Raw genomic sequence first — 14,835 nt, forward strand, 5'->3', positions numbered from 1 at the left:
TTCATTTAGATAAGATGCAAATTTTCATCTATATAAATGTGGATAAACACATCCTTTTTCTTAGGATAAAACACAGGACAACTATGACAAAGTTCCGGAGTGATGTAATCATAACACCCAAGGTATTGCATCTGGACTTGTCTTGACTGTCTCGTCTCATGCCTGCCTCCCTGAAATCTTTACAATATTAAATGATGAGGAAATACTGCCCTCTAACGTTAAGGACCTAAAGGTGGCTGTAGAAATATTAAATGTACCGCTAGGTGGCGTCTCTTGACAGTCCTTTGAAAATTCCTCTATCCAATCTACAGTAAACGGAAATGACTTGCATGGAATGGGAGTTACAGCTTCCGTTGTCTGAGGGCGTTTTTTCAAGTTTAGCACCAGAGATTTTCTGGGTGGTGGCTGCTTGTTTTACAAGTTTAGAATTCCACCAAGTTATTGTTGAGGACACTGATTTGAAGGAATTATACTAATTTCCAAACTTTTGTAACTTGGGCCCTCTAATCGAGGCTTCAAACCTTGTTTTTCCCCGTTGGGGCAACTAACGAGTGGTTTACCAGCTAACCGATCAGCTCAAATTTTATCTAGCTAGCTGAGAGAGGCGTCAGATGCAGGCCATCAAGTGTGTTGTAGTGGGGGACGGGTAAGTTTAACCTACATTTGTCTAGTTAGCTATGTTTATAAAATGTCTTACAATATAAGTTATGATGTAGAATATAAATTATAATATCAAAATTGTTTCTAGTAGCCCTTAGTTTGCTTGGTACTTTGCTAGCTAACTGGTGACAACTGTTGTCACTGTTTCCAGCTTGCTAACGACACATTTGTCTGTAAACTTGTGGCATGTTGTAATTTAGCTTAGCTAGCGTAATTGCTACCTACTGCTAACTGTTCAGCATTCTCGTTTGCTGTTTATGGTTACGCAGCTATATGCACTATTTTCTCAGACAGGGATATGCAAAAAAACACATTTCCAATTCACACATCCGTATCAATACGCACCCACCTTAGCTATTAAATTGTGCTTAGCAAGCTAGCAATCCTTTAGGGTGGGTTGCCCAAACATGGTTTAAATGAATCTTAGATTAGACCTCATTTAGATTTTGTATATCTAGGTTTATAGCTAGCAACTTTGCCTAATTTCAGTTTGTGACAAAACAAGCAAGTGTAGTGTAGAGAATCATTGTACCATATTAACAGCTGTGAATATATATTTTACATAACCAGAAATTCTGTATTTTCAGCTGGTTGAAGCTGGTGAACAAAACAAAGTGAAAGACAAATGTCATTTAAGAATGGGCAGCATACAAATAGTGCACACAGAACATATTTTTAGACTTGCTTACAATGAGAATGACATCTATAACTCACATCTATGTACATTTGGTCAGATCGCCCAAGAGGTTACATACTGCAACTAACTTTTTGGGAGACCTGACCAAATGTACGTAGTAGATATGTGAGTTGTACATCTGTCATTTGCACGGTTTGCCAATATATCCTCCAAACACCGGCTTCTTGGGCGTTATCACTTAATTAAATAACTATACTATGATTAGTGACACGTGTCATAATACATTCAACATAGCAATATGTTCTAATTTTATTCATATGGAAACAAACCAGCACTGGTCATTGCTAGTTTGCTAGATAGCTAGCAAAGTGAGTTTTCGAGCTTTTTGAAATTTGTGAAATTAGTTAATGTTACCTGGCTAGTTGAGTTTTACAAACATAAGCCGCAGGGGCTGAAATTGGTAATCGCTCTGAAAACACAGCACATACACTGACATGATAAACTTAAACATCCTCCAGTGGCAGTTTAGATTTAATCCCTAACCTACTTTTACATTTGACTTTAAAACAGTGGAGCAACATGATTACATTTGATTTTTGTTTATAAAAGGATTACATTTAACTAGGATTAATTTAAGCCTACTGAGTGGCGCAGTGGTCTAAGGCACTGCATCGCAGTGCTAGCTGTGCCATTAGAGATTCTGGGTTCGAGTCCATGTTCTTTTGCCAGCCGGCCGCGACCCGGAGACCCATGGGGCGGCGCACAATTGGCCCAGTGTCGTCCAGGTTAGGGGAGGGTTTGTCCACCAGGGATGTCCTTGTCCCATTGCGCACTAGCGGCTACTGTGGCAGGCCGGGCACGCTGACACGGTCGCCAGGTGTTACTGTTTCCCTCGACACACTGGTGCGGCTGACTTCCGGGTTAAGTGGGCATTGTGTCAAGAAGCAGTGCGGCTTTGTTGGGTTGTTTCGGAGGACGCGTGGCTCTCTGCCTTCGCCTATCCCGAGTCCATACGGGAGTTTTAGTGACGAGACCAGACTGTAACAGCCAATTGGATAACACAACATTTTGGGGAAATAGGGAGTAATTTAAAACTAGGTTTCAAGTTTGGTGCAACAAGATTTATAGATAAACTGGGTTAAATCAAGGTTTAAGAGTATCCATGATGGTGCAACCCAACCTAAATGTCTGCTGCATGTTCTTATTGAGCTACACCACCCAATCTTATTTAGGACATTGTGATTGGGACTCAAATGTGTCATTCTGCAGACATTTTTCAGTTGAACTCATTGTCTTAAGTTTGCCAGTTACACCCCATTCAAGTTCTCCTTTCAGTTTTGAAATTGACAAAAACAAAACTGAAGCCAGGTGGCTTATTTCTCCTCTTCATTCCTCCATCTCTTTATGCTTCTCTCCTCCAGAGCTGTGGGTAAAACATGCCTGCTCATCAGCTACACCACCAACGCGTTCCCCGGGGAATACATCCCCACAGTGTAAGTACACTCTCACTCTATCCCCCCACTCCCTCATCGTAGCATGTGCCCCACACGAGAAACATAGAATGCCAACATTAACATTCAGAACTGTTATATTTTATAGTCAGATGTGGGGGTTTTTCTCCTGATGATCAGGAAATTCTATATTTGGCCTGTCGAATCATTGAAATTAACTCGTTGCCTTTATTTCTTGGTGGTGTGCTGATCACATCCATTGATGTCAATGTGGTGTATCTCTCTCTAGCTTTGACAACTACTCTGCCAATGTGATGGTAGATGGGAAACCAGTGAATCTGGGTCTATGGGATACAGCAGGACAGGAAGACTACGACAGACTCAGACCACTGTCCTATCCACAGACGGTAAAACAACAGGATAAATGTACTGTGTCCTCTAGGTCACTAGTGTCAGCAATGAAGACAGTCAAGCGACTTTACTGCGTCTCAAAGTATCAAACAAATTTTCAGATGTTTCTATGGGTACAGCCAAACAACGGAAGTGATGTGACTTTCGCTTTACTTCCTTACTGCAGTGTGCCAGTTCGCCGGTTGCAAACTTGGTGCGGTAAATTATTTGGAGTCAATTTATAGAGCATAAAAGTAAAGTAAACAAGTTTAATTTTGTATTTATTTCCTTCAAGTTCGCTAACGTTAGCTAGACCTACTAGTTGTACTGTTGTGATAACGTTAGTTGTGTCAGAGTTAAGGGCCATCCACAAAGCCAATAACGATAAACTATAGGCTACATAACTATAAAACCTTGGTGAGCATCCACACTAGGGGAAGGTTTATCGTTCTACAGTCCTACAGATGTCAATCAACTGATCAACGCATCGTGCTGCCTATTAAAAAATGGTAACTCGACCATTCAGTAATTTCAGGGTGTGTTCGTTGTCATGGTGACAACTGCAAATAATACTTCAATGTACATGTAGGCCTAATAAAAAATAATATAGTAACTCATATTTTAAATGTAGCAATTCATCAACAAACGCTGTTGAGCCTGCATATTTTTTACAGTATGTCATTGGCATGTTCCTCAAGTAGTTTGCAAGTGATTTATGATTTTCTAATGGTTGTCAATTCCTTTCGGTTGTCTTTTTCACTGTGCTCATCTGTCTGTCCTATGCAACTATTTGCATGCGTCAGTGTAACAATGTTATCATAACCGGCCGAATGTGATAACCCCAACGCGCTTTCTCGCCTCAACTGTAGGCCTGTTTTACATTCAGCAATTGAATGTTATAGGCTGTTAAGCCCAGTATAAAAAAAATATCAAGATAAATATTCTAGAGCTTTTTTCCCTGGAAGAGGAATGGCTATCATGGAGAAGCTTGCGTAGTCTATAGCCTAAACAGCTGGAAAAGACAGGCTAGTGATGTCTGATGTGTAGCTGAAGTAAGAAGCTAGATATTAGGCTATTCATTAGCTAAATATTAGGGCTGTAGGCTAAATAATAACCAGTCAAAGTGCAAGAAAAATAAGTTAACAGATTATGAAATGTCAGATCTGTGGGTTCCTCCAGGCTACGCTCTGTTCCCCGCGAATGCAAAGCTCCACTATTGATTAGGGCTACATTTTTAGACAAGACAATTATTCTACCTGTGCTACAACAGTGCAATGAGGAATTCATTTTTGTTACCAAGTCAGTACACAATTGTCTATAAGGCTGTAAACTACAGTGAAATAGGCTAGTTTGAATAAACGCTCAAACGTCCTGTTTTGTTTCATGCCGAAATAACTGCATACAGCCTATGCCTGATTATGCAACCATTTGGATCAGTTGGGGTACATTCTCGACAATTTAGAATGGCTAGAAAGGTACATTAGCAGGCGACTCATATGGTGTATTTTGGCAGGATGTAGCCTATCGGTGTTAAGATGGGCCTACAAGGAAAATATGGGCTTCTCCTTTCCCACTCCCTGTGTGTTCTTAATGCTGTAGCTTATTTTACATTCAGCGAGCAAGTGTGCATCTCTCTTCCAATAGACCATTTTCTTTACTAATAGCCTAAGTTAGAAGCCCTTAATTCATCAGCTCAATGTTAGGCTTCATACTGCAGTGAATATATCCAGTCAATTTACACAGTGAAAGAAAACACAGTTCTAAGAAATGGAAATCATAGGTAGCCTACACTGTGCGGCCCCGAGGCTGAGCTCCCAGTCCCCGGGCACGCAGCTCGAAAAGCTACTCTATGGATTCTGTTTTTTTTAGGGACCAGAAATGTATCCAACCTAGGCTACAACAATGTAATTAATAATTTTCTTGTTTTCAAGTGAGTATAAAACTCTAGACTGCAAACTGCTGTGAATTGCCATTGTTATTTCAATAATCGCTCAAAAGCCTGGCGTTTTTCATGCATATTCATTTAGAAAAATAACTGCATCTAGCCTGCCTTATTGGGCAATCATTTGGATCGGTTATGGGTCTTTTCTCTGCAGTTTAGCCTACAAGGTCCAGGCACATTAGCAGGTCAGTAATATGGTGTATTTTGTCAGGATGTATTGGCTAACAGAAACATGCTAATGCGGGGATTTCTAGTGGCGCGCATATGGATTATCATAATAGGTGAGCACAGAAGAAGTTGTTTTAAAATTGCTGTCAGCTCTGCATAAAGAATCAATCCCTACAACATTGTGAATAATATAACAAGATAATCAGGGCGTTAGGGAAAGGCGTATTGAGCGTTTCTTATGACTCAGAGGTCTGTATGAGGAGGAGAGTACAGCCTGCTTTCCACAGTACTGAAACAATGTCTGGAGCAGACATTAAGGAAGTGAAAGAGTGCTCTGTTTGCCCCACATTCTGGGCTCTGACTCCTCCCGGCAATTGAGTGTTCAGGGAAACTTTGTCCTCCTAGATAACAGTAAAGTTGTATCGCAGTGAATTGAGGATGTTCATGAACTCTGTTGTCTGTGTCATGTATGTTTTTGTTGTACCATTCATAGCTACAAAACATTAATCTCCATAAATTGTAAGTGTCAATTTTTCGTGTTTGATCTTGTAATGCTGTACTCGTATGACCAAATAAATAATGCTGGTTGTTTCCTCCCCAACAGGATGTGTTTTTGATCTGTTTCTCTCTCGTGAGTCCTGCCTCCTTTGAAAACGTCCGTGCCAAGGTGAGTCATAGTCTCCGCTTTGTTTCTGTTAAGTATTAAGTTAACAGAAAAACTCATCTTGAAAATAAAAGAGAGCCGCACACTCTAGGAGCTCAGATGCAAAAATGTAATTACCGACGTTTCGACAACAAAGCTGTCTTCATCAGGGTATAATCACAAACACTGCGGGATGACTCGTTTATATAGTGTCAAAAGACACAGGTGTCTGTAATCATGGCCAAGAGTGGCCTAATATCATTGGTTAATTCTCAAATATAAAAATGTCATACAAAGAACAGCATACAAACAACAAATGGATAGCATACGATCATAGATGAATTTGACTACACAAGCTTACAAACAATTACAATGGCAAAGTCACAATAATCACAAGAATGGCTTCAGATCAAAGTCTACGTTGAGACCGAAGGGCGCAAGGGTCTTTAAGTTAAAGATCGAGGCAGCCTCTCGTTTTAACAATAAATTATCAAGGTCACCCCCTCTCCTAGGGAGGGTGACATGTTCGATGCCAATATAACGCAGAGACGAAATCGAGTGGCCTGCCTCCAAGAAGTGGGCCGCAACTGGATAAGTAAAGTTTTTACACCTAATGGTGCTACGATGCTCTGCGATACGTACTTTTAATTCGCGCTTTGTTTTACCCACATCATTTTTACCAGAAGGACAAGTTATAAGATAAATAACTGCCTTAGTGGAGCACGTAATAACACCTTTTATTGGGATCGATTTCTCTGTTTGTGGGTGTTTGAAGGATCTACATTTATAAGTGCCATTACATTGAGCACAGCCATTACATTTGTAATTTCCATCCAGTAGGGGCGCAAATAGACGTTGTTCAGGAATATCTTGGAGTGGTAAATCAGTGTATCAATTGGTCTCTGAGATTTCTGCCCCGCGAGAATACGACCAAGGGAAGGTCCGAAAACACATTACCGAGACTACCATCGGATTTTAGGATGTGCCAATGTTTGTGAACAATCCCTCAATTTGTTCAGGGCACTTTGAATAGCGGGTAGTTAGAACACAAGAATGTGTCTTTTTGCGAGACTGACCTTGAAAAAGGTTTTGTTTTGAATTTTCTCAAAGGCAATATTAATCTGATCATTCTTGTAGCCCCTCTCCTTGAACTTTCTTTGCGTCTCAGCCATATTTCTGTCGAAATCGGATTGTTTTTTGCAAATTCTTTTGATTCGATAGAATTGGCTGTAGGGCAAACTGTTTTTCAAGGGAAGTGGGTGACAACTATCAGCCCTCAACAAACTGTTACGATCAGCAGGCTTCCTGTAAAGATCAGTGTATAGAACATTATCTTCACACAAGATCAGAAGATCAAGAAAACTGATTTGACGTGTGTCAGATTGCATTACATCTCAGATGCTCAGAACAGGAGTTAAGAAAAGCATAAAATGCCTGGAGCTGTATTAACTTAAGTATTAAGTTATCAACATGGTCATTGCTTGACAGGGTGGATTTTATCCACATTCTCAAAACAACTGATGTACTTGATAGATAGGCCTCTAGTCTACAGTAACATCCTGATCCTATCCTGACTGTCTTGGCCCTGTCCTCCATAGTGGTACCCAGAGGTGAGACACCACTGCCCCAACACCCCAATCATCCTGGTGGGCACCAAGCTGGATCTGAGAGATGACAAGGACACCATCGAGAAGCTGAAGGAGAAGAAACTCACCCCCATTACCTACCCCCAGGGTCTGGCCATGGCAAAAGAGATTGGTTAGTATGCTAATAGTACTTTAGTGTCCTGTCCAGGGGGTGTACTTGTACATCAAGCTGCATCACGCTACAAAAACATCAGATAACAAATAACAGATATGAGCTGTTCTGGCTCGGACAAGGCTTACTTCTTAGTAATACTTGAGGGCCCGGTATCCCGGACGTAGAGCGAACTTTTTACTGGACAACACAGCAAGGTCAATGGAGTTTCTCCATAGCTTCATTTGCAACCGGATGGGGTAGTCTTAGCTATTATTCAATTCAGGATTTGAATGAATGAAATCCCTGTTTGCTGTGACGTTGAATGCCGGCCTGTCTCCCCTCTACAGGAGCAGTAAAGTACCTGGAATGCTCAGCCTTGACACAGCGTGGCCTTAAGACAGTGTTTGACGAAGCCATCCGGGCGGTCTTGTGTCCCCCGCCCGTCAAGAAGAGGAAGAGAAAGTGTTCACTACTCTAAACGCCGCAGACAGGAAGTAGGAAGTCACACTGCAGTCTGAGCTCACCTATTGGTTGGGGGGAGGAAGAAGAGGGTGGGGGAGTGTCTTAAGAGGGAAGATTCTACAGATGTCATTTTTTTCTCTCTCGGATTGTAATTAGTACATAGTACTTAAATATGATTTTTATTATACAAATCCTAGAATTAGAGCTTTGTGAAATTCCTGCTGCCTTCTAAAAAGAACTTTTTTTTTCATGTTCTTGGAAGATACTAATTGCTCTTTTCAATTTCAGTCTCTTTCCACTCTTCTCGAGTCCATATTGTTTGTTTACAGACTTCAATTGTGTAGAATTGAGGTGTTGCCAAAATTCCTACCACGTATAACGGTCATCACTTTCTTGTAGCACCATGTACACTAAATGTAATGATTTCTTCTTGTTTTTTTCTTTTGTACCATATGTGCGACCATAATTAGCAAAATCTTAAAATATCCTTTAAATGGTTCAAGAGAAATTGAAGTAAACTCTTAAAAAAACAAAAAAAAAGTGTTGTAGTGTCTTCTATGTTCTATAATCATACTCTATGTAGATCAAGTAAATTTAGATCAATTGTTTCTCGTCAGGTAGATTTTATCTATCCATCCAATACATCGTCAAAATAACTGTCAATAATGGATAATAGCGATCACTTTATACCTAGGTGGATTAAATGCTTATTAGATCAATCTAAATATCAACTTACAGTACTTGCCCCTTGATCTGATAAAATAGTATTTTACATTCTACAGGTGTCTATACAGATGCACCTGAACAGGTGAATAGGAGAACCTGTTAGAGAGTGGATGGAGAATGGTTCTTTATCAGACCAATTTAGATGGATCCCTCTTGTTGGATTAAACAACGGTTTCACAAACTGTGTTTTCTGTACATAAACACAAAATACATCCATTGTACGAGTATTGTCAGTAATGGAACTGTACTGTGTAGTCTGCCAGATGTACACTCCAAACACCTGCGTGTGCCAACCTTTTTGTTATAGGCCTTCTTTGTTATAAGGTAGAATTCAACCTCATTCCCTTTAAGAACGTATTCTGTCAGCAGATGCCATCTATCCAGTCCTTTACAGAAGGTCTAGTTCTTGTGTGAAGAATCTGGACTTTGTTTGCTACTCGAAACAACATAGTTGTGAACTCATTTTAACATTAAGCTTTATCATCACTAACATCATGATGCTATGTAAACATTACCTTGGTGTTTTGTCATCAGAGCTGCCTATTACTAGTCTGGGTACCAGTCTTTCTAGCTAACATTCCACTCCTTGCCACTCCTTTCATTTGGCCAATGGCAGGAATGTAATAGCTGAACAGGGACTACATCCAGGCTAACCTATTACTGTATCACTAAAAACTGAGCAATTTAAAATAATTCAGAAGTTGTAACTGACCATGTTGTCTTTGTCTTATTGTAGCTTCTAATTGCTGTATTTAAAATATACAGTAGTTCACCTACCAGTGAATTTTCAAAGTACTCTTTTTAATTTGAACTGAGTGAGGCTGTTCTGAGCTGTTAACAGCACAATGAAAGAAATTATACCTGATTTTTCTTTGGCTAAATGTGGTTTTATTTTGACAATAGTAGTTTTAATCTGCTGATTTTTTTTTTAAAGCCAATAAATTCATTTAAAATCTCTGCCTGTCATTTTTTACTTTCTGTTGTGCAGATGTAGGAATAACACAGTAACTCCCACTATCTTTCCACCAACTCCCTTTAATATAGAACTGGTGGGAATGTAAGTGATCACATCCATGGCCATCCCATTATCCTCAGGTCTTCAGTGTTTGTTCTTCCACTGTTCAAACACAAGCTTGGCAGAGACTGCATCTTGAATCCCCATTCCTGTGTATACAAACAGGGTCAATAAAACTATGGAAAAAGTACAATGAAGGAACATGTTACAGGATTTGAATAGAGGATAAAGACAATCTACCAAGGGATTTGAACACAGTGGTCTTCTCTCTAAGGGCAGGTCTTGTTCCATTGAGAACCTCTCCAAGCTCTGCAAACACTTTGGCCTGGAGATTAAGTATTCATTAGCACACCAAATCATGTTAAACATGTTTATCCTTTAATTGGGATTACCCACTTGTATAACTTCCATAAACCAAGATTGCATTCAGTAGGCACAGCCAGAAGAAACCCATATACAGAGTACTAATAGTCTCACAACATACCCCAGACAGGATGATGTCACCTGACTCTGCCACAGCTCCCTCTCTGCTGTCTACATACACCTCAGCCTGCCTCATCAACACATCATCCAGCTCCCTCCAGTCTGGCCTGCAGGCTCCCACAGCTGATGCGCGCACACACACACACACACAACAATGATACATTACATTAAGAACAAAGAGAGATGTCCTGTCTTTCTGATGTCCAGCACAAGCGACATGACTCAATTCATTATTTTAGGAGATTTGAACTGGGGCGTGCATACATCTGTATCGGACTCTTTTAAATAACTCTGAATCTCGCTCTAATTAATGCGCCGACAAGACCGAATCCCAGAGCACCTAACAAATCAACGCTATTGGACATTATTCTAACGAATACCCCTCACAAGTACACATCAACTGGGATATTCTGCAATGTCTGTGATCACTGTGCAATTGCTTGTGTTAGAAATACAAAAATGACCAAAGCCAAATCCCATTATATTTTTAAAAGACATTTTAGACAGTTTGATGAGCAAGCGTTCTTACATGATCTGTACCATAATATTGACAGAGTAAGTCTGATTCCCGATGTTGACACTGCCTGGGACTATTTGTATATGAAATTTGTGTCGATTTGCGATAAACATGCCCCTGTGAAGAAATTTAGAATCAGTGGAAGGGACAATCCCTGGTTTTCAGATAACTTGGCAGAATTTATTAGAAAGAGAAATGTCTTTTGGGCTCAAGCTAGACATACAAATGCTCCTGTTGACTGGGCCTCCTTCAGAGCACAAAGAAACAAATGCACAGGATTGATCAGGAAGTCCAAATCAGATTACTATCTAAATGCAGTCACAGAGAACCTAAACAACCCTACCAAGTTCTGGAAGCTAATCAAATCAGTATCAGGTTCTAATGTATCCTCTGGCCTTCCTGCCCATTTAATGATGGATTCTAATGAAGTGAAAGATAAAGCCGATATTGTAGGGTTTTTTAACAAGCACTTCATATCTGCTGGTTCAGTGTTTGATAATGGTGGGGCCCAGGCCTCTAATGTAAGCTCTGTTACAGTAAACTATGATATAGGCCCTCACGTGAACCATTTTAACGTTGAGCCTGTTTCTTATACTGAGGTCTATAAAACACTAGAGGCAATAGACACTAAAAAGTCTGCAGGTTCAGACAACCTTGACCCCTACCTCTTAAAGATAGTAGCTGGTATTATTACTGAACCTGTGGCTCACATGTTCAACTTGACCAATTCCATACCAGCATTTGAAAAGCGGCTTATGTCCCCCACTGCTAAAGAGTGGAGATCCCTCAGATGCCAATAACAATCGTCCTATCTCCAAACTCCCTATCATGGCCAAAGTCTATGAATCCCTAGTGAACTCACAGTTAAAAAGCATCTTAATTGAAAAGAACATACTGAGCGGGGTTCAGTCTGGCTTTAGATCGGGGCACAGCACCACAACTGCAGCTATGGCTGTGGCAAATTACATAATAAATGCACTTGATAAAAAGCAACATTGTGCTGCTCTGCTTGTGGATTTATCAAAGGCCTTTGATTCAGTTGACCATGAATTGTTGCTAGCTAGACTCATAAACACTGGTCTCAGTGAAGGGGCAGTAAATAGGTTTAGGAACTATCTTTCTGACAGAACACAACGTGTATAACTGACAATCACAAGGCTGGCATTCTTGAGATTAATAGAGGTGTGCCCCAGGGTTCCATTTTATTTCCTGTGTTGTTCTCAATGTTTATTAATGATTTGGGAAATGGGATGCAACCAGCAAAGTTACATCTATATGCAGATGATACAGTCATATATTCATGTGCTCCTTCTCTGGTTAAGGCTGTTGAAGAGCTCCAGACTGCTTTTCAGTCACTGCAGGCCTGCCTTTATGGCCTCAAACTGGTCTTGAAAGAAAATTCAATTCATGACCTTTACCAGAGCTAGAACTCTGCCAGAGAACGTTAGCATTGTCACATCTGGTGGCTTATCCATTGAAAAGGTGTCATCCTACAAATACCATGGTATTTAGTTGGATGACAAGTTGTCCTTCAAAGTTCATGTGGATAATATTGTGACAAAGCTTATTTTGAAATTGGGTTTTTATTTTCGTAATAAGGCTTGCTTCCCGCTTATGGCTAGAAAGAAGCTTGTTCAGGCCACTTTTCTCTCTGTAATTGATTATGGTGACTTGTTGTATATGCATGCAGCCTCCTCCGTCTTACAGAGACTGGACTCTGTTTATCATGCATCCTTGCACTTTATTACAAATGCCAAGTCACTCACCCACCATTGCACATTGTACCAAATGGTAGGTTGGTACACTTTACTTTATATGTGCAGAAAGATACATTTGTATGTGTTCACCTACAAAGCCGTTTTGGGTAAACTCCCTCTTTACCTCTGTAGTGTGGTCTCCTTCACCACTAGCAGTTACCATACCCGGTCTGCTAGGTGGTTGCTACTTAAGGTCCCCAGGACATTCACAGTATTAGGCAAGACTGCCTTCTCTTCTTATGCACCAGAGGCATGGAATAGTCTATAACCCATGCTTCATCTAGATATGTTAGTGCCACTGAATTCATTTAAAATAATGATGGGAGACTGTTACGGAGGAGTGTAAATGCTTTTTTTAGGCTGGATCATGTTGTTGTATGTTTTAATTCTGAAATGTTTTGATTGTTGCTGCCTTTTTGGCCAGGCCTCCCTTGAAAAAGAGACTCTGGGTCTCAATGGGCTTTTCCTGGTTAAATAAATGTTAAATAAAAAATTAAATATACAGTATGTTATCTTCACACATCAAAGTCTTAAGGCATGGCACTATCATCTTCAGTTTCCTCACCTGCTACATGGGCACCTGGCTTGACCCACTGACCAAAGAGCACTGGTTCACTGGCCCCAGTCACAGTGACTATGACGTCTGCACCGTTCACTGCCTCCTCCACTGACTCCCATACTGTAACGTGACCCTGGGTGGACTGGGCAAACCTCTCCGCCGTCTCTTTCCTCCTGCTCCACACGCGGACCTGTAATGACGTGATCCCTCAATGGTCTTTCATATTTTCTCATGACCCACAAGATATTTCTAACCAGAACCCAGTTTTATGTCTGGAGGATATAGCCACAACACACCAGCTCTAATCACCCATTCAGAAACACGGAATCACTCTGGTACCTCTTTAATGGAGAAGGTTTCTGTGAAGACGTTGTAGTGGCTGAGGGCCTGATGGCCAGCTCCCAGTATGGTCAACACCTCCGACTTGGCTGGCATCAACAGCTGGACAGTTCCAAGGGGGGTTCCAAACATTCCAAAGTTAGAACAGCATAATGTTATTGACAGGTAGTGAGGAATCACCAATAAAGAGAGTATGCATGCCCGCCTAGGCCACAAAGAGAGGGCCTTACTTTGGCAGAAATAGCAGACACTGCTGCTGTCCTTTTGGCTGTGATGACCTCCCCATCCATGATCTGCAGATGTCAACCACACTGAGACAGATGTTATTACTGAATTGACCTCTATTATAACCAGCTGTGCTAAATCCTTGAAGTATTTAACTTTACTTGTATTGCTAATCACAAATGATAAATAACATCTAATGGCCACTGTTCAATGATCATAGGCATACTCACAGCTTTGACATTCCCATACTCAGGATCAAACAGCAACACTGTGGCTTGAGTTGATGGCAGAGTTGACCCACTCTCCCTCTTGTAGAAGCACACCAATTTTGTGCACAGGATGTCTTCATGCACCAAATACGCAGGCATCAGCCCCAGAAATCTGTCCGGAACATTTTTGGAACAGTATTGTTACTAAATTACCGACCAATGATAAATAGGGGAATGAATAAACATACCCATTGTATTTTTGTAACGGGACCGTAGTACGAACGGGCTGGATCACTTCTGCGCTGTCCAGTTTGGAAAACTTCCCCAGTGCAACTTCAAGTCGCGGGATCAAATCTTTATAATGCAACAAACCTTCAACCTCATCTTGTCGTATAAGAACGGGTGGCTCAGCCATGGTGGCTAAAGCTTTTGCTCAACTCAAGCGTACAGACAGTTTATGATCAGTGATGCGAGTCCAAAAGTTCAACTTGGTTGAAATGTGACCTCGGTATTGGGTAAATTATTCCAGCTCAGACGCTGCGTTCAAGACACCAAACGGTTGCGTGAACGCTAGGATATGTTCTAAAAACGCCCTACAAGAAGATCAAATGGGCACATATTGATTCTGCCAAGGTAGTTCTATGAGGTTTCTGTGTTATGCACTATAGCCCATTACCATATATATGATTGAATATTATCTGCTGTTAGCTTGTGTGGATGTATGTATGTGTTATGCAACATAGCTGACTTGAAACATTGTTAACAGTTTCAAGGCCATGGGACTTTCTCATGATGGAAAAATACAGAGAAGCATGAAGACAGGAAGTGTTCAATGAGTTGGGAGGGGGGCACATTCAGAGCGGGGTGTTGCGAGAACAAGCGGTATTTTGTTAGATAACAGGTGCCAGGTGC

General features: G+C 40.8%; 2 protein-coding genes across 2 annotated transcripts; one reads left to right on the forward strand and one right to left on the reverse strand.

Annotated features, from left to right (window-relative positions):
* The first annotated feature begins 302 nt into the window (after positions 1-302).
* On the forward strand, positions 303-9,776 carry LOC139376753 (ras-related C3 botulinum toxin substrate 1). The gene is made up of 6 exons (XM_071119650.1): positions 303-646; positions 2,719-2,790; positions 3,038-3,155; positions 5,853-5,915; positions 7,490-7,649; positions 7,979-9,776. The coding sequence occupies exons 1-6, from the start codon at positions 612-614 to the stop codon at positions 8,107-8,109; spliced, it is 579 nt and encodes a 192-aa protein (XP_070975751.1). The 5' UTR covers positions 303-611; the 3' UTR covers positions 8,110-9,776.
* LOC139376752 (crystallin, mu) lies at positions 9,685-14,673 on the reverse strand. The gene is made up of 8 exons (XM_071119649.1): positions 14,172-14,673; positions 13,945-14,095; positions 13,720-13,782; positions 13,490-13,591; positions 13,157-13,340; positions 10,319-10,440; positions 10,075-10,159; positions 9,685-9,983 (listed from the first exon to the last, which is right to left on the reverse strand). The coding sequence occupies exons 1-8, from the start codon at positions 14,336-14,338 to the stop codon at positions 9,919-9,921; spliced, it is 939 nt and encodes a 312-aa protein (XP_070975750.1). The 5' UTR covers positions 14,339-14,673; the 3' UTR covers positions 9,685-9,918.
* Between the last annotated feature and the right edge of the window lie 162 nt (positions 14,674-14,835).

The sequence above is a fragment of the Oncorhynchus clarkii genome, chromosome 20 (assembly GCF_045791955.1).
Source record: "Oncorhynchus clarkii lewisi isolate Uvic-CL-2024 chromosome 20, UVic_Ocla_1.0, whole genome shotgun sequence".
Taxonomy (NCBI): domain Eukaryota; kingdom Metazoa; phylum Chordata; class Actinopteri; order Salmoniformes; family Salmonidae; genus Oncorhynchus; species Oncorhynchus clarkii.

Excerpts from the sequence above, each read along its gene's own strand:
- LOC139376753 (XM_071119650.1), top strand. The coding sequence starts at position 612 with ATGCAGGCCATCAAGTGTGTTGTAGTGGGGGACGG. Across the intron at positions 2,791-3,037 it reads GGGGAATACATCCCCACAGT|CTTTGACAACTACTCTGCCA; the intron begins GTAAGTACACTC and ends ATCTCTCTCTAG. Across the intron at positions 3,156-5,852 it reads CACTGTCCTATCCACAGACG|GATGTGTTTTTGATCTGTTT; the intron begins GTAAAACAACAG and ends CCTCCCCAACAG.
- LOC139376752 (XM_071119649.1), bottom strand. The coding sequence starts at position 14,338 with ATGGCTGAGCCACCCGTTCTTATACGACAAGATGAGGTTGAAGGTTTG. Across the intron at positions 10,160-10,318 it reads GTGACATCATCCTGTCTGGG|GCCAAAGTGTTTGCAGAGCT; the intron begins GTATGTTGTGAG and ends CTTAATCTCCAG. Across the intron at positions 9,984-10,074 it reads CACTGTGTTCAAATCCCTTG|GAATGGGGATTCAAGATGCA; the intron begins GTAGATTGTCTT and ends TTGTATACACAG.